Source organism: Propithecus coquereli, unplaced genomic scaffold (genome assembly GCF_000956105.1).
Source record: "Propithecus coquereli isolate 6110/MARCELLA unplaced genomic scaffold, Pcoq_1.0 Scaffold1, whole genome shotgun sequence".
NCBI classification, from domain to species: Eukaryota; Metazoa; Chordata; class Mammalia; order Primates; family Indriidae; genus Propithecus; species Propithecus coquereli.
This window is the reverse complement of record NW_012133857.1, coordinates 14065511-14088778: the sequence shown is the minus strand read 5'-3', so window position 1 is coordinate 14088778 and position 23268 is coordinate 14065511. Positions and strand designations below refer to the sequence as shown.

The following is a 23268-nucleotide window of genomic DNA, read 5'->3' as shown; positions in this document are numbered from 1 at the left end:
AGAAATTAGTTAAGTGATGTATAATAAAATCTTTTTAACCCTTCACGGGCCTTTAAAGTGTGGCATTATGGTATTATTTATATAGATATTTCATGTAAACAAAATAAAACCCAGCATGGCTGCATTTACCAATGTGCTATAACAGAAGCCTTTTCTCATTCCATACAGGGACAAAAGGATCCTAAGGAAAAGAAGCAATAAAAGAATAACTGAATTACAATAGTAAAATCATTGAAGGCAAATAGGGCCTCTGAAGTTCCATCAGCAGAAAATGAGGATGGATGAATAAATACAGCCTTTTTAATAGTGGTCTGCTACATGGCCAAGGCAAGGACTATTATACATTTATTGTCTGGCCTGATGAGTCAGTTGTTTGAATATACATTCCAGAAAAAATAGAAAGTCTGAAATCTGGGGTCCTTAGGGATCAGTGCCATCCCACTCTCTCTGTGTAGAGAAGAGGTATCAGCAGGGACTTGATTGGGGTCATGTAAAGTTAGGGAGAGCTAGGTCTAGAAGTCAAGGTATCTTACTCCCAGTTCAGAGCCTGCCTTGCCTCACTGGGTCAACCTGCTGGCCACAAGCCTCCCAAGAGAAGGGCCTGATTATAACAAGTGATCTTTCTTCACACATGGAGGTACAGGTAGATTGTACTTCCCAGAACAGAGCAAAAAGGTGGGGAGGGGACCTGGAGCAACAGAGTACAACAGTGCAAACAGGAGTACACCAGTCCACTGGAGTCTAATGTTTGCCTGGTCTGCTCCTTACTGTTGCAGTTACCCACTCTAAGACCACTGGTTCATCCCAGAATCGCAGAGGCAAAGGGAGCTTAGTGGGGAACTGGAACGATTCCCAAGCCAATGCAGAAATTTCCCCTAGAGGCCTCCTGGGACCTTCTGTTTGAAGATCACCAGCAAAGAGAAACTCCCTATTTCCCAAAGTAGGCCAGCTCACAGTGGATTGTATTTGCTGCTAGAAAGTTTTTTCTTTTATTGGCTAATATTGGCTTTTCTACCTCTAGCCCTTATTGGTCCTAGTACTATTCCCTGGAGCTTCGGATATAAAGGCAGGGACCATGTCCCCCACTTTAGTGGTGGCAGAAGAAAGGCACAGGAGCACAGTCTGAAGCCACTCAGTCAGAAGCCAAGGGGCCTGCATCTCCTGTACCAACACCTGTGTGCAGTAGCCTGTAAAATCCTGGGCTACACTGAGCCATGAGAAGTCATATGGTCTGGGCTCCAGCCCTAGAAATGCCTGGACCATACGGTGGGAATTCTCTGGAGAAGAAAGACAACATGCTCCCAAGGGTCTATCTGAATGAATCAGAGAGGTTACAGTCTCAGTCATTTTCTCCTTGATCAGAAAGTTCATTCCTTTCCTCTGATTCTTTTCTGGCCTCTGGCTTCATAAAGAAAATCCAAAAATCAATTGTGGCCGGCAAGTAAGAGAAAATCGTTGAATAGGATTTAAGCTGACCAAGTTATAGCCCATCCTCACTAAAACCATGGCCTGGTCATCTAGGCCACCTGCCTGAACAGAAGGGATCTATCCCAGAGGACAGCACCGTGAACACTGCCAGGTGTCATCTTACCTGTTTGAAGTTGCCATTCTTCCTCTGCTCCCAGTCCATCATGTCATGAAAGATGGGAATCATGATGTTCCGCACTTCTGGTTGTGGTACCAGCGTCACACCCAGAAAAGGACCAATCATTCCCGGAATAAAGTGGATCTTATGTTCACCTGAACAACAAAACCCAACAGATATTAATTCATGCCTACTTTCTCCTTCCATGGGAGCTTCCCAAATGGGGCCTTAGCACATGCTATGATCTGTACTGGAAGCTTCTAAGAGTAAAGTAAACTCTCTCCTGTGGTTTTCTGAGATACTTTCTCTCAGCTTTTTAGAGTTCATGGATAAAATTGGCCCAGGCTAGTTAAAGCAAATGTTCAATAGGCACAAAATTGCTTTTCCAAAGAATTTCCTGAAAGGTTCCATGACTACCTGAAAATCTCTATGAAGTCAAGGAATAGAGTTTGCTATTCTGGAAAGAATGAGTTTCTGAGTTAGCTATGACAGTTTCAGATGATCTATTCACAGCATTTATTTAGCAAGGAAAATCCGTATGTTTCTGCTTAAACACAATGCACTCTCCCTGGGGTTTCTACCTCTAGCCCAGAGGCTTTTAATTGATGAGGATATTCAGCCTCCACAGGTCTGAAGTTCATGGGCCTTTTCACTGCCTGTGTTTATGCATGCTGAAGAGGTCCACCTCCTGAGCTAGCAGAAGCCTCCTGCATAGCCCTGCTCTGATAGGCTCCCTTTGCCCACCCTGAAACCCCCTATCATCACATTGCATTTCTGATGACAGCACTTCACCTATTCAGCTCAGCTCAGCTCATTGCTCAACTTCCTTAATGAGGCCTTTCCGTGGTAAGTGAGTGATGTGCGTTTCCCTCTGACTGGCCTGCCATCTTGGGCATGTTACCTGAAGCCAGAGTCAACCCTGAGGACTGTGGGATAGGACTTTTCTTTTCTTGCAAAGGTGAAACAGAGCAAACCATCAGCCAGAGCTCTGCTTTTAGTCCTTCAGAGACTAAGGAGGAGACAACTTGTGGGCATGTGCAATGATTGCTACAGCCAAGTAAAACCAGTTCTTGGGGACCACAGAATGTCATTTCCACCAACAGCAATGAGCCAGGACTGGCTTTATCAGGCAAATCTGGCATCTTTTTTGATTTCTTCCATTTTGAAAGCCTTTCTAAGAAGCAGATGTTAGCCCTGAGGCTGATTCTGCATGTTCTAATCTTGGTACGTGGCATAATTGCCAGTCTCTTACATTCCTGGGAATTTTAGAGTCACCTTCAGGGTTAAAATCCATATCCAAACTGTGCTAGATACAGGGAATAAGAGTACTGAAGCTGGAAAGTCTGCTTGGGGAAATGCATCCCCACCCAGGGATAGAAGCCTCTACTGCTGGCAGGAATAACTCCTACCTTGCTTGTTGCCTCTACGTTAGTGGCAGGGATGGTTAACAGAGGACTAGAGGGTTTTATGACCATCATTCCTACAGGTTTAGAGCCATGGGCTCGGCTGGAAGCAGATTTCACTTGAAATAGTAACAGCAGCTTCTCTAGCACGCTGACAGGCCATTTACAACCCTAAAGTATCACAGGATGGCCCACCCAGTCACTATGACAACCCAAAAATTCTACCCAAAACACTGATCTGACAAGTTTAGATTCAAAGCAGTGGATATGATAGAAGCTGTGCAAAGAAGGGAAGTCAAAATCAATCTCACTCAGAGGCTACAATTCCCTTCTCACATGTTCCTTCATGCAATTAGTGTCAGGTATCTGATCTGGATGCATGAATAACAGAGACTCAAGAAGTGTTTCAATCTTTATTAAAATTAATAGCCTCCTTTGTACATGTACTGAGTACCTCCAAGATCTATGCTTTTGAGCCTACAACACCTAGTCTGGGGCAAGAAGAGCACAGAGGATCTTACAGTCACATGTTCTCAAATTGGAAAAAAACTACAGGAGTTTTCCTCTTCTTTTTTTTATTTCCTTTTGATTTTAGTTCTCAAAAAATGGATTGTGCGTATGTATTACTGGGGTCTTATTTCTCAGCCAAATTCTCCCTGCCAAGGGCTTTATGCACATATGCTACACCATCCATCTGAGGTGTTATGTTAAAGATATGTAAGGATCTTTTGGGTCTGAATTAACATTTATAAAGCCTTGGAAAAATTATTAGTCTTATTTCTTTCTACTTGGCTATGCAATATGTGGAAGGGAAGAATAGGGAGAAAAAAACCTACCCAAATTCTGCCACATGCTGAAGAGTTCATAAGCCATCATCACACGCATGTCCCCATACCTGGGAATAGTAACAGAGAAACCAGCTGTTAGGAGGAGAAGGTTCAGGAAGATAGGGCTGCAAACCTTATGAGGACAGTACTTCAGCACTGTTTGTTTCTAATGCTTCCCCAAATGCTAAGCCATTTGGCTCTCGACTGAACTCTCACACGTGGCCTCTTGGAAAACTACCCAGCAGAGAACCTTGTGGACTTCTGAAGGAGCCTCTTGTGGAAACATAGCCCCATCTGGGTGAGTGGTAGGGAGATGAACAGGAGACATCTGTCTTACTTATCTAGAATCTTCTTCCTTTTGGCTGAAGTGATGATTTCTAGCTGAAGGCTCGGCTGATTTATGAACAGAACTGCCAGGCTAAAATAAGAATTCCACACCTACAGAGACAGAGAAAGAGGAAACATTTGATATTCTGAGACCTTAACCTTATAGGGAGAGTTACTAAATGCAGGCATGTAGCAGAGAATCCATTTTAAAATCTTAAGATAGTGATGTTTTTTTCCTTTTTAAATATCTTTGCAAATAGGATATTTTTTCCCTTTTACTTTTTTGACTCCTTCTGAAGCCAATAGTGTTGACTCTGGACTAAAAGCACACACATGGATGTCTGGCTCCCAAAAAGGGGGCTCGCAGGTCATATTATAATCACCATCAGGCTTAGAAGTTTGAGACTATGAATGTATTAATAAAGAAAAACAAGTAAGCTTGGTTTTTGGATTTCTAGAGTAATTGCAAAGATAGTGATGGATTTCAGGAGCACATACCTTAAAGTCAAAGTCTGTCTCTGTGAAATTCTTGTGTAGTGCAGAGGACAGGTACTGGACAGTAGTGACTATAATACTGCAGTGAGGGAGCAAGGCATTGCAGAATTAAAAGACCAACAATGACATTTGATAGCTTGGCATCATTTGTCTATGGCTGTGTACAAACTTCTTGAGTAAATTTGATTCCATGTAAGATGTGACTATAAAGGAAAGGGAGGATGGCACAAACTCTACAGAAAACCAGTCTTAGAGAAATGCTCCATAGTTGTCAGGCTAGCATAGGACATTAGTGGGTTCTAGATCTAGCTCTGCCATTACATGGTATTCATACTTCTTCTATCTGGGCCTCAGTTACCCTTCCTATAAAAGGAAGGGGGTAGGGTTCGATGATTCTTTAAGGTTTCTTCTAGTTCAAAGAGTGATTCTAGTATTTTTAGGAACTTGGGTAATCCATACATATAAAGATTACTTTGTAGGACTTAGAATATAATTTTATTTCTTTACTTGACAATGGGAGTTTATAGTTATTAAATCCTTGCTTTTGTCATACACTATTATTTTCATCTATGAGGCATTTGATTTCAGATCTAGAGTCTCACCCTCAATCTTAGCCTGGGCATAGAGGGGACAATAGAAGGCTGTCCTGCTGGAAAAGGAGTGTGAAGTGGGGAGAAAGTGAAGTGGAACAGGTAGGTGAGGGTTTGATTACACAGGGCTTTGGCTGCCTGGCAAAGGGACTTATGTCTCACATAAACCTGGTTCTGGGCTTTGCTGTAGAGAAGAACAAGGTAAAAACAGTGCATTAGAGAGACTAGTCTTACCAGCAGAGGGGGTGACAAATTTAAAGGATAAAAGCCTCAGAAGAAGAGGCTATTCCTGCAGGATAGGCTGGGGAGCCTGAAGTGCTCTAAGTAGAGCTAAGAGGTAGAAACAAGAAGGATTCAAATGGAAAAGTCACTACTTGAGAAAATATCTGTGCAACTTAGTTTATAACCATTCTTCTGTTCTGTATAAAACATTTTGCAATTTTGGAAAAAGTGGTAGTGTCCTATAAAAGGTACAAAGTGGAAAGAACATGCTTGGACCATGCTAATATATCTAACAAATTATTTCACTACATTCTATATAATGCCAATATATAATAAAAGGCAGATCAGTAGGAGGAGGCAATGGGCTAGAGTGTGGAGGCCAAGTAGCTTTTTCCTGGGTAGAGGGAGACCAGATGAACCAGCTCCTTGCCAAGTATATCACTTGTCTGGTTTGCCAAGAGGAAGCACAGGCTAGAAATATGAATGGGGCAGGCAAGTTAGCATTATCCCTAGAGCAAATTCTTACAGACAGGTCTCAGGTGGGTAATTGGCACTAGCAGTGGGATGCAAGCTCTGTCTAGCAGACAACATAACTCAAATTGAGAAGACGGCTTGGGACAATGCGTAAAGCTCCAAAGCAGAAGAGGCCAATAGGCCACTGAGCAGGCCTTCCTCAAGAAGGAACCGTTCTTTGGGTATTATATTTCACACCCTTAACATTTCCTTTTCTATCTTTACTATGTCATCATCCATCAGGCACTTAGACTCCGTTTATGGCTTGTCTTTGATTCTCTCCTCTCCTTGTCTTTCTATCAATGGCCAAGGCTGCTAATTGTGCCTCCAAACATTTTTCCCATTTGCCCTCTCCTCTCTGTTCCCATGGCCTTGGCCTTCATCTCTGTCTTGCTCATGCTTTTTCTCTCTCAAATACACACATACTTCTGAGCACAGCTCTGTGGATGTTGATACAGGCCCCTTCCATACTCACTTGCTTGTGAGCAGTCTCATTACCATCCAGTCCCGAGGGAAGACGCTCATCTTCATCAGGTTCCGGAACACACAGAAAATCTTCAGCAAGAATTCCTGACCACAGAGGAAAAGCTGATGTGACACACTACCTCCACAGTGCACATTTCCTCAACAGGCACCCCCGGCCACTAGACTATGAGAATGGGTGGGACCAGTGAGTTAGATTCTGGTTTCATCTGTGAGTTGCTTCTCTCGTAGAGAGCTATTAATACATGAAAGTGAGCTCTGGGTACTCTCACAGGCAAAATGAGAGCAGACCCAAATTGGACAGAATGGGGGCAGCTCTATACCCACTCTATACCCACAATATCCAAAGCCTAAAGCATAGGGCAGATGAGAGTCCAGCAGAACTGGTATCTGACTGAGTCCATGGGCCTCATTCTCTGGGGCATGGCCTCTGAGCACTTGATTTTAAGAACATGCCTTTTTGGATATTAAGAACACATTGCTGGGAGAAGCAATTCAGAAGCAGTTCAGGAATGCCAGAGTATAGACTTCTGAAGATCTGCTCCTCCATGAAAGCAATGGGGTGGCTAAGACTGGTTAATCAAAGGCTTGCAACAATCTGAGGAGTATTTATTCAAAAAAATAGATAAATCTCAGCAAGAACAATGAGCTTTACTGCATTTTAACTTGCCCTATTTCCATCCCCTCTCGTTCCCTACCTCCACAGTAACCTTGAAAACAAGCAGCTGTGGAACCATGGCAGTTGTGAAAACTAGGGGCCTAGCAGCCATTGGAAGGGACAGAATAGTTTTGGAAATCTTTAAAAAGCCCCATCCCCAGAGAATTGTTATTATTTGACCTGTTTGTTAGCTTCCCGGAAAAGCACCATTCATAGGGCTTGTCTTAATTTGACTTGACTCAGCGCTCACTCATTGAGTGAAGCTCTATCCCCAGGGCATTTGTTGAAAAAAAAAATCAGCCATATAATTTAACATCCCAGTTACATGAAGCAGCCATATCATTTGAAGCAAACAAGAGAATGGCCAAATAACTTGAAGGAAAATCTGAGAAATGAGATATCCATAGGGGGCCTTGGAAAGCCCTGACATATACCTGGGAATCTAAAAGGCCATGCACATGTGCAGGGTTGTGTACATTTTTGGGCAAGATAGGCCCTAATCTCTCACCTTTGGCTGACTTGGAAGGCTAAGGTAAAGCTGTAAAGTGTTAGAGCAATGAAGGTGAGCTCCAACACACACACACAGAACCCGTTAGCAAAGTGTGGAGACTTATTGATTTAAGTAATTTAAAAAAATCTCTGTCCAATTACTAGCTGATCATTAATATAACTGAACAGAGACTTTGGTGGCTGCACACAATAAAGATATTAAAGAATGAGTCTCTTAATGTCACTAAAGAAAGAAAGAAACATCATCAACCACAAAAACAATAACAGGCCCTGGGGATGTGGGAAAGGGATCTGATTTCAGGAGTAGCCACATTATTTAAAATGTCTGGTTTTCAACAAAAAATTATAAGACATAAAAAGAAATAGGAAAGTATGGCCTATACACAGGAAAAAAGAAGTCAATAAAAACTTTCCCTGAGGTAGCTCAAATGTTGGAATACCAGGAAAAAACTTTTAACAAAAAACTAAAAGAAACCATGCTTAAAGGAAAGTACAAGAACAATATCTCACTAAATAGAGGGTATCAATAAAAAACATAGAAATTATTTAAAAAGCATCAAATAGAAATTCTGAATTTGAAAAGTACAATAAAATGAAAGATTCACCAGAGGGGCTCAGAAACAGATTTGAGCAGGCAGAAAAATCAGCAAATTTGAAGACAGGTTAATTCAGATTATCTAGTAGGAGGAATAGAGCCTCAGAAACCTGTGGGACATCATTAAGGGCACAAACATACATATAATGGGAGTGCCAGCAAGAGAAGAGAGAGAGAGGGGAAGAAATAATGCCCCAAATTTCCAAACTTGATGGAAAAGAACTTTAATCTGTACATCCAAGAAACTCAATGAACTCCAAATAGGATAAAACCAGAGATCCACATACAGACATGTCAGAATCAAACTGTCAAAAGCAAAAAACAAAGAGAATCTCTTCAAATCTTGAATCTTAAAAACAATAAGAGAAAAACAACTCATCATGTACAAATGTTGCTGAATAAGATTAACAGGTGACTTATCATCACACTTAATGGATGCCAGAAAGCAGGCATATTCAAAATTTTAGAGGAAAGACTGTCAACCAAGAATCCTATGTTCAGCAAAACTATCATTCAAAAATGAATAAATTAAGACATTCTCAGATAGGAACTGAGAAAATATGCTACTTGTAGACCTGCCCTATAGAAATACTACAGGGGGTTTCCTGAAAATGGTGGATTAGCAGTGACCTTCTAGCTCTCTGCTCCCAGAGAAGGAGGTGAAGAACTCAGATGGCTACACATGAGTGGATCGCTCCTCCTGCAAGAACAGCATTGTGAATCTGCAGAGAAACAGCATGGGACACGTAGCGCAGGAAAAAAAAGAAGGTGAATGGGAGATACGATTGCAAAGACTGGAGAGTGCGAGATATACAATAGGGAATAGAGTGTGGGATGGCTGCACCCGCCTGGCCAGCCAGTGCAGTGTGATCTGATCCACAGGAGGACGCCCCGCTCCTTCACTGACCTCTACATCCATTCTGACAGGGATGCGCCTGAATTTGGTGCAAAGTCGTGGCACGGGATGACAGGCTTTGTGGAGAGGAGACAATAACGGGAAACATTTTGAACTCCCTGGTACTCTGTGCTAGGATCTCACTGGGTGGGGAGGGACTGGTCTAAGTGGTCACATCCCGCAACCCCAGGGGGGAGTTTGGAGACAGGCACCTCTCCTCTGGTTGTCAGTGGGACCAGAACAGAGGTGAACGCGGAAAAGGGGGCTCTGTTCCAGGAAACCACTGACAATTCGGCTGGCTCAGGGCAGGACAGAAAGAGCAGGAGTTGCTGCTAGGCAGATGTGAGACAGTGGGACTATGATGCAGAGGGGGCAGCTAGCGGCCTGTTGATTCAGCTTGCCAAACAGGCATCTGCCAACTCCTGAATGGTCACTCCCTGCACTAACTCTCTGTGGGGTGGGGAGGGGGGCGGCAGCCATTCTGGGGGTCCGCAGCCTGGAGACACTGCATCCTGCTGCAGTTTCGGGCAGCACCTCTCCCCCAGCCCGGTGACTTTCACACCGGGTGTGGCGGACTCCACCCTTGGAGGTAGGCAGAAGCAAGAAAAACCATTGTCTCTGTGTGGCTGACGAGAATCCACCGGACTTTGGTGCTGAAGAATAGTCCGCGACCTGTTGATTCAGCTAGCCAGGCCGGTGTCTGTGGGCGAATCTTGAGTGCTTACACCCAACACTAGTTTTCCAGGGGTGGGAGGCCACCATCTGTGGGATTCCCAGATGCTGGGGCACACGGTGGTCTTGGTGGTCTCGGGCAACACCCCTCCCCCAGCCCAGTGACTTTTATGCCAGGCACAGCAGGCTCTGACCTTGGAGGTGGGGAGAAGTGAGAAAAGCTGCTTTCTCTATGCGACTGGCGTGAATCCACGGGGCCCCAGTGCTAAACAGTTGGCGGCCTGTTGATTTGGCCCACTGGACTGGCTTAGGTCATCTAATAAGAACATAATTCTAGGGCTTGCTCTCTGCATCTCAGTGGCTGCCAGCATTGGGGTGTGTGGACAGGGAAGGAAATCCTGGCAATTGCACCAACTGATCCCTCCCATCAGGAGCAGCTTCCCAAGTGTGGTGAAAGAGCCCTGAATAACATATTAGAGGCTCCCCCAGCAGCAGATCAAGCAACCACAGAAGCACACACACCAAGGCTTGCAGGCACCAGCTGCGATCTATCCTGCCCTTACCCCCACTTAAGAGGGAACAGGGTCCAAGTAACCCTCGGGAGTGGCAAGACCCTTCCCAAAGATTGGGGCATTGGTATACCCCATCTGGGGGACCAGAGCCTAACACAGAGGCATCAGATTACCTCAATAACTGGCTCCTCCATGCAAACTACAATCAACAACAGAGAGGGTAATGCCATAGCTTAACACAGTGCCTTCTATCTCAAGCTATAAGAGGGCAGTGGAGTCATACACACAAGTGGGATCCACCACCTGGGAGCTTAAGCTGGGGGACCAAACTCACTAATCTCCATTGGCAAGAGGTGAAGACAAGAGGTCAGAGGTAACCCGACTTGCTAAAATACCTCTAAGGCAATACAGGACCAGCACGCCTCTTCCCAGCACTGTCAAGGAATATACCCCGGGGACTTGGAGATAGTGCTATAAATCAGTCCTACCACCCCTAGTTCTCGACCAAGTAGCCTGATGAGAAAGAATGAGCGAAAGAACGCAGGAAACATGAAAGATCAGAGAGAAAAGATCAGCCCCAAAAGAAATCATTAGACTCTCAATAACTGATACCAATTTAAACGAAATGATTAAAATGATGGAGGAAGAATTCTAAATATGGATTGTAAGAAAACTCCATGGAATTGAAGAGAAAATAGAAACCCAACATGAAGAAGCCTCAAGAACAATGAAGGAAATGAATAAAAAATTCTCTAAAGAAACCAAAATATTATGAAAGAACCAAACAGAAATACTGGAAATGAAAAAGGCATTTAAGGAACTACAAAACACAGTGGAAAGCCTTAAGAATAGAATAGATCATGCAGAGGAAATAATCTCAGAGCCCGAAGATAATGCCTATGTGCTAAAAAAATCAGATTAAGAAAAAAAAAACACAGAAGCAAGAAACAAGAACAAAACATACAAGAAACGTGGGATTATGTAAAGAAACCAAATACAAGAATTATAGGCATCCTAGAGAGAGAAGAAGAAAATACACAAGGGCTGGAAAATCTACTTCTTGGAATAGTGGAAGAAAATATGCCTGGCCTGGCCAGAAATCTAGATATCCAGATACAAGAAGCACACATAACTCCTGGGAGACTCAATGTGAAAAGGCAATCACCATGTCACATAGTTATCAGGCTGGCCAAAGTAAACATGAAAGAGGCAATCCTTTGAGCAGTAAGATGAAAACAGCAGATGACATACAAAGGAAAACCTATCAGACTAACTACACACATCTCAACTGAAACCTTGCAAGCCAGAAGGAACTGGGGACCCATCCTCAAATCTTCTAAAACAGAGTAATGGCCAACCTGTAATTCTTTACCCAGCAAAACTAAGCTTCATCTATGAGGGAGAAATAAAGACTTTTCCAGACAAGCAGTCACTGATGAAATTTGCAAAGATAAGACCTGTCCTTCAGGAAGTACTCAGACCTGCATTATATACTGAATAACGCAAGACACCCACCAAAGTAAAATCACTCAAGAGTTACAGTCCAAAACCTGGATTCCACAATGGCTTGAGAGGTAAAACAAAACAATAAGAATTTATTTAACAATATGAACAGAGATCTACCCCAAATATCAATTCTCTCAATAAATCTGAATGGCTTGAATTGTCCTCTGAAAAGACACAGACTGGCTGAGTGGATAAAAACTCATAAGCCAAGTATCTGCTGTCACCAGGAAATGCATCTAACCCACAAAGACACTTTCAGACTCAAGGTCAAGAGTTGGAAAACAAACTTCCAGGCAAATGGAAGCCAAAAGAAAGTGGGGGTAGCTATTCTTATTTCAGACAACATAAACTGTAAAATAGCAAAAGTAAAGAAAGGCAAAGATGGTCACCATATACTGCTGAAAGGAAAAATCCAACAAGAAGACTTAACAATTCTAAATATTTATGCACCCAACATAGGAGAGCCCAGATACATAAAGCAAACCCTGTTTGATCTAAATAGCATGATAAACAGTAATGTCATAGTAGCTGGGGATTTCAACAACCCGCTGACTTAACTGGACAGATCCTCCAAGCAGAAAATAAGCAAAAAAATAATGGAATTAAATGAGCTCTAGAACAAATGGGTCTAACAGACATCTACAGAACATTCCACTGAAATAAAGCTGAATATACACTCTTCTCATCAGCTCATGGAACTTTCTCCAAAATCAATCATATTCTAGGCCACAAATCAGACCTCAATAAACTTTAAAAAAATAGAAATTATACCACATATCTTCTCAGACCACAGTGGTATAAAATTAGAGACCAGTTCCAACAGAAACACCACTTCACAAAATCATGGAAATTAAACAATCTATTGCTGAACGACTATTGGGTCAAGGAGGAGATCCAGATGGAAATAAAAAGATTCTTTGAACTAAATGATAATGATATCATTTGAACTAAATGATAATGACAACGATAATGGGGACACAAGTTATCAAAATCTGTGGGATACAGAAAAAGCATTCCTGAGAGGAAAACTAATAGCATTAAATACTCATATCCAAAACACAGAAAGCTCACAAATCAACGAAGTAATAAACCATCTCAAGGAACTGGAAAAGGAAGAGCAAATTAATTCTAAACCTAGCAGAAGAAAAGAAATAACTAAGGTCAGAGCAGAAATAAATGAAATTGAGAACAAAAGAACTATACGGTAGATCAATAAAACCAAAATTTGGTTTTTTGAAAGGATAAACAAAATTGACAGCCCTCTTCCTAGACTGACAAGAACTAGAAAGGAAAGGACTGTAATAAACTCAATTAGAAATGAAAAAGGATCTGGGGGATGAACACGCTTGAAGCTCTGACTGGGGGGGGGAGGGAAGGGCAACGTAACCTAAACATTTGTACCCCCATAATATGCAGAAATAAAAAAAACAGAAATGAAAAAGGAGAAGTCACTACAGGCATCACAGAAATATAAAACATTATCTTTGAATACTATAAAAATCTATATGACCCAAAACTACAAAATGTGGATGAAATGGACAAATTCTTGGAAACACACAACCTCCCTAAGCTCAATCAGGAGGAAACAGAATTCCTGAACAGACCAATATCAAGCACAGAAATTGGAGCAGCAATTAAAATTTTCCAACGGAAAAAAGTCCCAGACCAGATGGGTTCACACATGAATTTTACCAAACCTACAAAGGAGAATTCATACTTATACTGTATAAATTGTTTGACAACATTGAGAAGGATGGTATCCTCCCCAAGTCATTCTATAAAGCCAGTATCACCTTGATACCAAAGCCAGGAAAGGAGACAACAAAAAAAGAAAACTACAGACCAATATCCCTCCTGAATATAGATATAAAAATCCTTAACAAAATCTTAGCAAATTGAATCCAACAGCACATCAAAAAAAATAATGACCAGGTGAGCTTTATCCCAGAGATGCAAAGTTGGCTCAACATATGCAAATCTATAAATGCAATTCACCACATAAATAAAAGCAAGAAAAAAGACCACATAATTCTCTCAATAGACGGAGAAAAAGCATCCGACAAACTCCAACACACTTTTATGATAAAAACTCTTAACGAAATAGGCATAGATGGGACATACCTTAAAATTATTAAGGCCATATATGATAAACCAACAGCCAATGTAATACTGAATGGGAACAAATTGAAAGCATTCCCGCTTAGAACTGGAACCAGACAAGGTTGCCAACTATCTCCACTTCTATTCAACATACTGCTGGAAGTCCTTACCAGAGCAATCAGACAAGAGAAGGGAATTAAGGGTGTCCGAATGGGGGCAGAAGAGATCAAACTCTCACTCTTTACTGACAATATGATATTATATATAGCAAATACCAAGGATTCAATCAAGAGCTTCCTGAAACTGATAAATGAATTCAGTAAACTCTCAGGATACAAAATTAATGCACACAAATCAGTGGCATTCATATACACCAATAACAGTCAAGCCAAAAATTAAATCAAAGACATAACACCTTTCACAACAGCATCAAAGAAAATTAAATATCTAGGAATATATTTAATTAGGAGGTGAGAGACATATATAGAGAGAACTACGAAACACTGAGAAAAGAAATTGTAGAAGATGTAAACAGATGGAAAACCCTACGATGCTCATGGATTGGAAGAATCAATATTACTAAAATGTCCATACTACCTAAAGTGATCTAGGTGTAAATCCTATCTTACTGGTAGTTATGGTAAACATAAATGAATTAAGCACTCCAATAAAAAGAGCTGGGAAGAATGGATTAAAAAAAACCATGATAGGCTGGGGGCGGTGGCTCACACCTTTAATCCTAGCACTCTGGGAGGCCGAGGCAGGCTGATCGTTTGAGCTCAGGAGTTCAAGACCAGCCTGAGCAAGAGTGAGACCCTGTCTCTACTAAAAATAGAAAGAAATTGTCTGGACAACTAAAAATATACAGAAAAATTAGCCGGGCATGGTGGCGCATGTGTGTAGTCCCAGCTACCCGGGAGGCTGAGGCAGTAGGATTGCTTGAGCCCAGGAGTTTGAGGTTGCTGTGAGCTAGGCTGACGCCTAGCACTCTAGCCCGGGCAACAGAGTAAGACTCTGTCTCAAAAAAAAAGACAAAACAAAAAACAAAAAACAAAAACCATGATCCAACTCTGTTCACAAGATACACACTTTAGATTCAAAGAGACAAATACACTGAAAATAAAAGAATGGAAAATTATATACCATAAAATTAGTATCCAAAAGAGAACTGATATGGTTCTATTAATGTCAGGCAATACAGACTTTAAGAAAAAAATTTACTAGAGACAAAGGACATTTTTTTTTCTTTTTCTTTTTCTTTTTTATTTCAGCATATTATGGGGGTACAGATGTTTAGGTTACGTATGTTGCCCTTGCCCCCCCCCCCAAGTCCGAGTTTCAAATATGTCCATCCTTCGGGTGGTGCGCATTGTACTCTTTGTGTATGAAAATACTCGTCCCCTCCTCCCCCCCCGCCCAACATCCAATAGATGTTATTCTTATATGTGCATTTATGCAAAGGACATTTTGATAATGATAAAAGGGCCAATCTGTCTAGAAGATATAAACATATATGCACTGAAAAACAGGGCCTCAAAATACATAAGAAATAACTGACAGAACTGAAAGTAAAAGACAATTCAACAATAGTTGATGACTTCGACATATTAATGCCACTTTCAACTAGACAGATGATCAACAAGGAAACAGAAAACCTGAACAATATGATAAATTACCCAGATCTAATACATTTATAGAACACTCCATCTAATAATAGCAGAATACACACATTCTTTTCGAATGCACAAAGGATATTTGCATTCTCTTCTCTAGGACAGACCGTATGTTAGGCTATAAAGAAAGTGTTAATAAATTTAAAAGGATTGAAATCATATAAAGTATGTTCATCAACCACTATGTAAGGGAGCTAGAAATCAATAAGAGAAGCAAATTTGGGAAAATAAAAACTATATGGAATTAAACAGCAAATTCCCAAATAACCAGTGGGTCAAAGAAGAAATCACAAGGGAAATTAGAAAAATACTTTGAGATAAATAAAAGTGAAAATACCACATATCAAAACTTAGGGGATGAGAAAAATCTATAGCTGTAAGTACTTATATGAAAAAAAAAATCTCAAATCAATAACTTACTTTCCACCAAAAGAAACAAGAAAAAGAAGAGCAAAATAATCCTAAAGCAATCAGAGGGAAGGAAATAATAAATGTTAGAACAGAAATAGATGAAATAAAGAATAGAAAAACAGAAAAACAATTAAAGCAAAAATTGGTTCTTTGAAAAGATCAAGAAAATTGGGAAACCTTTAGCTAGACTGATCAAGAAAAAAAGAGAGAGAGAAGACTCAAATTATTAATAATAAAATTAGGGAGAAAAAGAGACAGCATTACCAATGTTACAGACTAGAAAGGATTGTAAGGTTCTAGTATGAACAAATGATGACAACAAATTAGATAACCTAGATGGAATGGACAAACTCTAAGGAAGTTACAAGCTACCAAAATTCATTCAGGAAGAAACAAAATCTGAATAGACCTATTATAAGTGAAGAGATCAAATTAATAATTAAAAATACAAGACCAGATAGCTTCACTGCTAAATTCTTTTAAATGTTTAAAGAATTAATGCCAATATTTGTCTTTTTATTACATATGCTTTCAATGTGAAATGGTATCTTATTGTGGTTTTGATTTATATTTCCCTAATAACTAATCTTGTTGAGTATTTTTTCTTGTGCTTATTGTCTATGTGTGTACCTTCTTTGGGAGAAATGTCTACCTTTGCCCATTTTTAAATTGGTTTGTCTTTTTATTGTTGAGTCATGAGTTGATACATTCTAGATATAAGTCCTTTATTAGATCTATGATTTGCAAGTATTTTCACCTATTTTGTGGGTTGTCTCTTCCTTTTTTATTTCAATAGATTTAGAGAATACAAGTGTTTTTTGTTACATGTTTGAATTGCCTAATGCTGAAGTCAGGGCTTTTAGTGTACCTGTTACCAGAATAGTGTATATTATACCTAATAGGTAGATTTTTATTCCTCACCCCCTCCTCTCCTCCTCCCCTCTTAGTTTTCAATATCCATTATACCAATTTATGACCATATATACCCCTCACTTAGCTCCCACTTATAAGTGAGAACATACAGTATTTGTTTTTCCATTCTTGAGACATTTCATTTAGGATAATGGTCTCCCACTTCCATCCAAGTTGTTTCAAGACATTGTTTCATTTCTTTTTATGGCTGAGTAGTACTCTGTGGTATGTATGTATGTATGTGTATGTGTGTATGTACACATTTCCTTCTAGTACAACCTCCATGGAAAGCAGTATGGAGATTCCTCAAAGAACTAAAAGTCTTTCACTTTCTCGATGATATCTTCTGAAGCACAAAAGCTTCTAATTTTGATGAAGTCTAACTTACCTATTTTTTCTTTTGTTTGTGCTTTAGTGTTATATCTAGGAAATCACTATCTAACTCAACAGGATATACTACTATATTTTCTTCTAAGAGTTTTATAGTTTTAGCTCTTATATTTAGGTCTATGATCCACTTCACGTTAATTTTGTATATGATGTGAGGTAGGCTGTAATTTTATTCTTTTGCATGTGTATGTCAAGTCCCACGACCATGTGTTGAAAAGACACTTCTCTCCTTACTTGTCTTGGCACCACTGTCAAAAATCAACTTACCATAAATACAAGGGTTTATTTCTGGACTCTTAATTCAATTTCATCAATCTATATGTCTATCTTCGTGCCAGTACAAGTCTTGATTACTGTTGCTTTGTAGTAACTTTTGAAACTGAGAAGTGCAACTCCTTCAATTTTGTTCCTTTTCAAGATTGTTTTGGCTATTCTGAGACCCTTACATTTCAATATGAATTGAAGGATCAGACTGTCAATGTTTACAAAAAGAAACCTTGAATTTTGATAGGTCTTGGATCAAATCTGTAGATTAATTTAAGAAGTATTGCCATCTTAACAATACTAAGTCTTCCAATTCGTGAATATGGGTGTCTTTCTGTTTATTTAGGTCTTCTTCAACTTCTTTCCCTAATTATTTTATTCATTTTGGTACTATTGTGAGTGGAACTATTTTCCTAATTTCCTTTTTTGGACCATTCATTGATAGTGCATAGAACTATAATTGAGTTTTGGATATTGACCTTGTATACTGCAGCCTTGCTAAACTTGTTTACTACTTTTGACATTTTTTCTTGTGGATGCCTTAGAATTTTCTGTATGTAAAATCAGGTCATCTGTGAATAGAGATAGTTTTACTTCTTCCTTTCTAATCTGAATGCTTTTTATTTCTTTTTCATTTTGAACTACCCCAGTTAGATCCTCTAATATAATAACAGAAATGACTGGAGCAAACATTTTTCTCTTGTTCCTGATCTTAGGGGGAAAGCATTAAATCTTTTGTTATTTAAGTATGATGTTAGCTGTGGGTTTTTCATAGATGCTCTTTATCAGGTTGAAGAAGTTCCCTCCCATTCCTAGTTTGTTGAGTGATTTTATTACAAAAGTTTGGTGGATTTTAAAAAATCCCTTTTCTACATTTGTTATGGTTTAGATATATGGCCCCTCCAAGTATCATGTTGAATAAAAAAAAAATTTTAGAGTCTGCTTCTGGAGATCTCATGTTGAAATATGACCTCCAATGTTGGAAGTAGAACCTAATGGGAGTTGCTTGGCTCATGGGGGTAAATCCTCCATGAATAGATTAATGCTCTCCCTGGGGGGTGAGTTCTCACTCTATTAGTTCCCAAGAGAGCTGGTTGTTAAAGAGAGACCAGCACCTTCCCCCTTCTCTCTTGCTTCCTCTCTTGCCATGTGATCTCTGCACATGCCGTCTCCCCTTCACCTTCCACTATGAGTGGAAGCAGCCTAAGGCCCTTACCAGATGCCCAATCTTGAACTTTCCCAGATACCAGAATCATGAGCCATATACATCTTTTTTCTTTATAAATTATCCAAACTCAGGTATTCCTTTATAGCAACACAAAATGGATTAAGACAATATTCACTGGGATGGTCATGTGATTTTGTCTTTTATATTATTTAAAGGCATATTGCATTGACTGATTTTCTTTAAGTTTTATTTTATTTTTAATTGACAAATAATAATTGTATATATTTATGGGGCACAATGTGATATTTTGATACATGTATACACTGTGGAATCAGCAAATCAAGTTAATTAGCATATATATCACCTCAAATATTTATCATTTCTTTGTAGTGAGAACAGTTAAAATCCTCCTAGATATTTTGAAATATCCAGTACATCATTATTAACTATAGTCACTGTGATGTGCAATAGAACACCAGAAATTAGTCTTCCTATCCGACATTTTGTACCCATTGACTGATGTCTTCTCTTTACCTGTCCAGCTCCTCTCCCCACCCCCAAATCCCAGCCTCTGGTAACCATCATTCTACTCACTACTGCTATGAGTTTGACTTTTTTACATTCCACATGTAAGTGAGATCATATGATATTTGTCTATCTTTGCTTGGCTTATTTCACTTAACTGAATGTCCTATAGGTTCCCCTATGTTGTTGCAAATTACAGAATTTCCTGTTTCTTTTAAGGCTGAATAGTATTCCACTGTGCATATACCACATTTTAAAAATCCAATCGTCCACTTATAGACACTTAGGTTGTTTCCATATCTTGGCTATTTTGAATAATGCTGCAATGAACATGGGTGTATACTGATCTCTTTGACATACTGATTTCAATTTCTTTGGGTATATACCCAGAAGTGGGATTGATGGATCATATGGTAGTTCTATTTTTAGTTTTTTGAGGAACATTCACATTGTTTTCCAAAATGGCTGTATTAATTTACAATACCATCAACAGTGTATAGTACAAGGGTTCCCTTTTCTCCATATCCTTGCCAACATTTGTTATCTTTTATCTTTTTCATAATAACTGATCTAACAAGTGTGAGGTGATATCTCACTGTGGTTTAACTTTGCATTTCTCTGATCGTTACAAATGTTGGGCATTTTTTTGCATATCTGTTGGCCATTTGGAGTCTTCTTTTAAGAAACATCTATTTCTCCCCTCCCCCTTTTTTTGGGCACAGAATCTCACTCTGTCACCCCAGCTACAGTGCAGTGGCATCAACATAGCTAATTGCAACCTCAAACTCCTAGGCTCAAGTGATCCTCTTGCCTCAGCCTCCCAAGTGGCTGGGACTACAAGCATGCACCATCAGGCCTGGCTAATTTTTTTCTATTTTTGGTACAGATGGGGTCTCACTCTTGGCTCAGATTGGTCTTGAACTCCTGACCTCAAGTGATCCTCCTGCCTTGGCCTCCCAGAGTGCTAGGATTACAGGCATGAGCCACTGTGCCCAGCCAATTCCCCATTTTTTAAATATGGTTATTTGTATTCTTGCTATTGGGTAGTTTGAGTTCCTTGTATATTTTGGAGATTAGCCCCCTATATGATGAATGATTTGCAAATATTTTCTTCCAATCTGTAGGTTGTCTCCTCACTCTATAATTTTCTTGCTTTGCAGAAGCTTTTTAGTTTGATGCAATTTCATTTGTCTATTTTTGTTTTCATTGCCTATACTTTTGGGATCATCTTCAAGAAAGCACTGCCCAGATGAATGTAACTGAGTTTTTCTCCTATGTTTTCTTCTAGTAGCTTTGAAGTTTCAGGTCTTACATTTAAGTCTTTGTAATCCATTTTGAGTTGATTCTTGTGTGAGGGGTGGGATAAGGATCCATTTTTATTCTTCTATATGTGGACATCCAGTTTTCCCAACACCATTTATTGGAGAGTCTGTTCTTTCCCCATCATGTGTGCTTGTCACTTTTGTGGAAAATAAATTGATGGTAGATGTATGGCTTTGTTTCTGGGCTATCTTATTACATTGGTCAATGTGTCTGTTTCTATGACAGTACCATGATGTTTTAATTACTATAGATTTATATTTTGAAATCCACTAGTGTAATGCCTCTCTAGCTTTGTTCTTTTTAGTCAAGATTGCTTTGGTTATTCAGGAGTCCTTAGTGTTCCACACAAATTTTTGCATTATTTTTCTATTTCTGTGAGGAATGACATTGGAATTTTATAGAGATTGCATTGAATCTGTAGATCTCTTTGGGTAATGTGAACATTTTAACAACATTAATTCTTCTAATCCATGAACATGAGATATCTTTCCATTTGTTTTGTCATCTTCAATCTCCTCTATAGGAGGAGATTTATATAGTTTTCAGTATATGGATCTTTAACTACTGTTGTTAGATTTACTCCTAAGTACTTTTTTGATGCTATTGTAAATGGGATCGTTTTCTTAGTTTCTTTTTCAGATAGTTTGTTTTTAGTGTATAGAAACACAACTGAGACCGGGTGTGGTGGCTCACGCCTGTAATCCTAGCACTCTGGGAGGCCGAGGCGGGTGGATTGTTTGAGCTCAGGAGTTTGAAACCAGCCTGAGCAACAGTGAGACCCCGTCTCTACTAAAAATAGAAAGAAATTAATCGGACAACTAAAAATATATAGAAAAAACTAGCTGGGCATGGTGGTGCATACCTGTAGTCCCAGCTACTCGGGAGGCTGAGGCAGAAGGATTGCTTGAGTCCAGGAGTGTGAGGTTGCTGTGAGCTAGGCTGATGCCATGGCACTCCCTCTAGCCCAGGCAAAAAGAGTGAGACTCTTTCCAAAAAAAAAAAAAAAAAAAAAAAAAGAAACACAACTGATTTTTGATAAGTTGATTTTGTCTACTACAACTTTACTGGAACTGCTTATTAGTTCTAATAGTTTTCTTTTGTGGAGTCTTTAGGATTTTTTATATATAAGATCATGTCATCAGCAAACAATTTTACTCTGTCCTTTCTTATTTGGATAACTTTTATTTATTTCTCTTGCCTAATTGCTCTGGTTAGGACTTCTAGTACTACATTGAACAGAAGTGGTGAGAGTAGGCATCCTTGTCCTGTTCCCAATCTTAAAAAATAAGCTCATAACTTTTCACTGTTTAGTATGAAGTTAACTATGGGCTTGTCATACTTACCATATATAGCCTTTATTGTGTTGAGCAACATTCCTTCTATACCTAATTTTCTGAGAGTTTTTATCAGGAAAGGATGAATTTTTTTCACATGCTTTTTCTGCATCTATTAAGATGACCATGGTTTTTGTCCTTCATTCTGTATAGAGAATCACATTGATTAATTTGCATATGTTGAACCAACCTTGTATCTCAGGGATAAATCCCACTTGATCCTGGTGAATGATCTTTCTAATGTATTGTCAGATAAAGTCTGCTGGTATTTTGTTGAAGATTTTTGAATCTAAGTTCATCAGTAATTCTGTCCTATAGCTTTCTTTTTTGGTAGTGTCTTTGCCTGATTTGGTATCAGAGTAATGCTGGCCTCACAAAATGTTTTTAAGTATTCTCTCCTCTTTAATGTTTTGGAAGAGTTTGAGAAGAATTGGTATTAGTTCTTCTTTAAACGTTTGGTAGAATTAAGCAGTGAAGCCATCTGGTCCTCTGCTTTTCTTTGATGAGAGACTCTTAATTACTAACTTAAGCTCCTTACTAGTTATTTGTCTGCTCAGATTTCCTATTTCTTCATGATTCAGTCTTAGGAGGTTGTAGGTTGTATTTTTATAGGAATTTATCCATTTCTTCTAGGCTGTCCAATTTGTTGGCATATAATTATTCACAGTAGTCTCTTATGATCTTTTGTATTTCTGTGTTATCACTTTTAATGTCTCCATTCTTTCATTTCTGATTTTGAGTCTTCTCTCCTTTTTTCTTAGTCTAGCTATGGGTTTGTCAATTTTGCTTAACTTTTCAAAAAATGATCCTTTGATCCTTTCTATTGTTTTCCCAGTCTCTATTTCATTTACTTCTGCTATGATCTTTGTTATTTCCTTCCTTCTGCCAATTTTGGGTTTAGTTTGTTCTTATTTTACTAGTTCCTTGAGGTGTGACATTAGGTTGTTTATTTATCTTTTTTAGAGACAGGGTCTTGCTCTGTCACCCAGGCTAGAGTGCAGCGGTGCAATCATAGCTCACTGCAACCTCAAACTCCTGGGCTCAAGTGATCCTCCCACTTCAGCTTCCTGACTACCTAGGATAATAGGCATTTATTGCTATAAACATCCCTCTCAGAAATGCTTTTGCTTCATCTCATAAATTCTGGTATGTTGTGTTTCCATTTTCTTTTGTCTCAAGATATTTTTAAATTTTTCCTTTAATTTTTTCTTTGACTCAACAGTTGCTCAGGAATGTATTGATTAATTTCCACATATGTTAATTTTCCATGATTCCTCATGTTAATTGATTTCTAAGTTTCATACTATTGTGGTTTGAAAAAGATACCCGATATGATTTTTTTTTTTTTTTTGAGACAGAGTCTCACTGTGTTGCC

The 23268-nt window shown here is 39.3% G+C and overlaps 1 protein-coding gene across 1 annotated transcript in view; it reads right to left on the bottom strand.

Moving 5' to 3' along the window:
• The window catches only part of DOCK3 (dedicator of cytokinesis 3), a 681302-nt gene that overhangs the window by 48043 nt on the left and 609991 nt on the right, over window positions 1–23268 (bottom strand). The window contains exons 28-32 of the mRNA XM_012639462.1: window positions 6438–6532; window positions 4641–4716; window positions 4153–4253; window positions 3825–3883; window positions 1592–1740 (exon numbers count right to left, since the gene is read on the bottom strand). Coding sequence (XP_012494916.1) covers window positions 1592–1740; window positions 3825–3883; window positions 4153–4253; window positions 4641–4716; window positions 6438–6532 — 480 coding nt within the window. The remainder of the gene's footprint in view (window positions 1–1591; window positions 1741–3824; window positions 3884–4152; window positions 4254–4640; window positions 4717–6437; window positions 6533–23268) is intronic.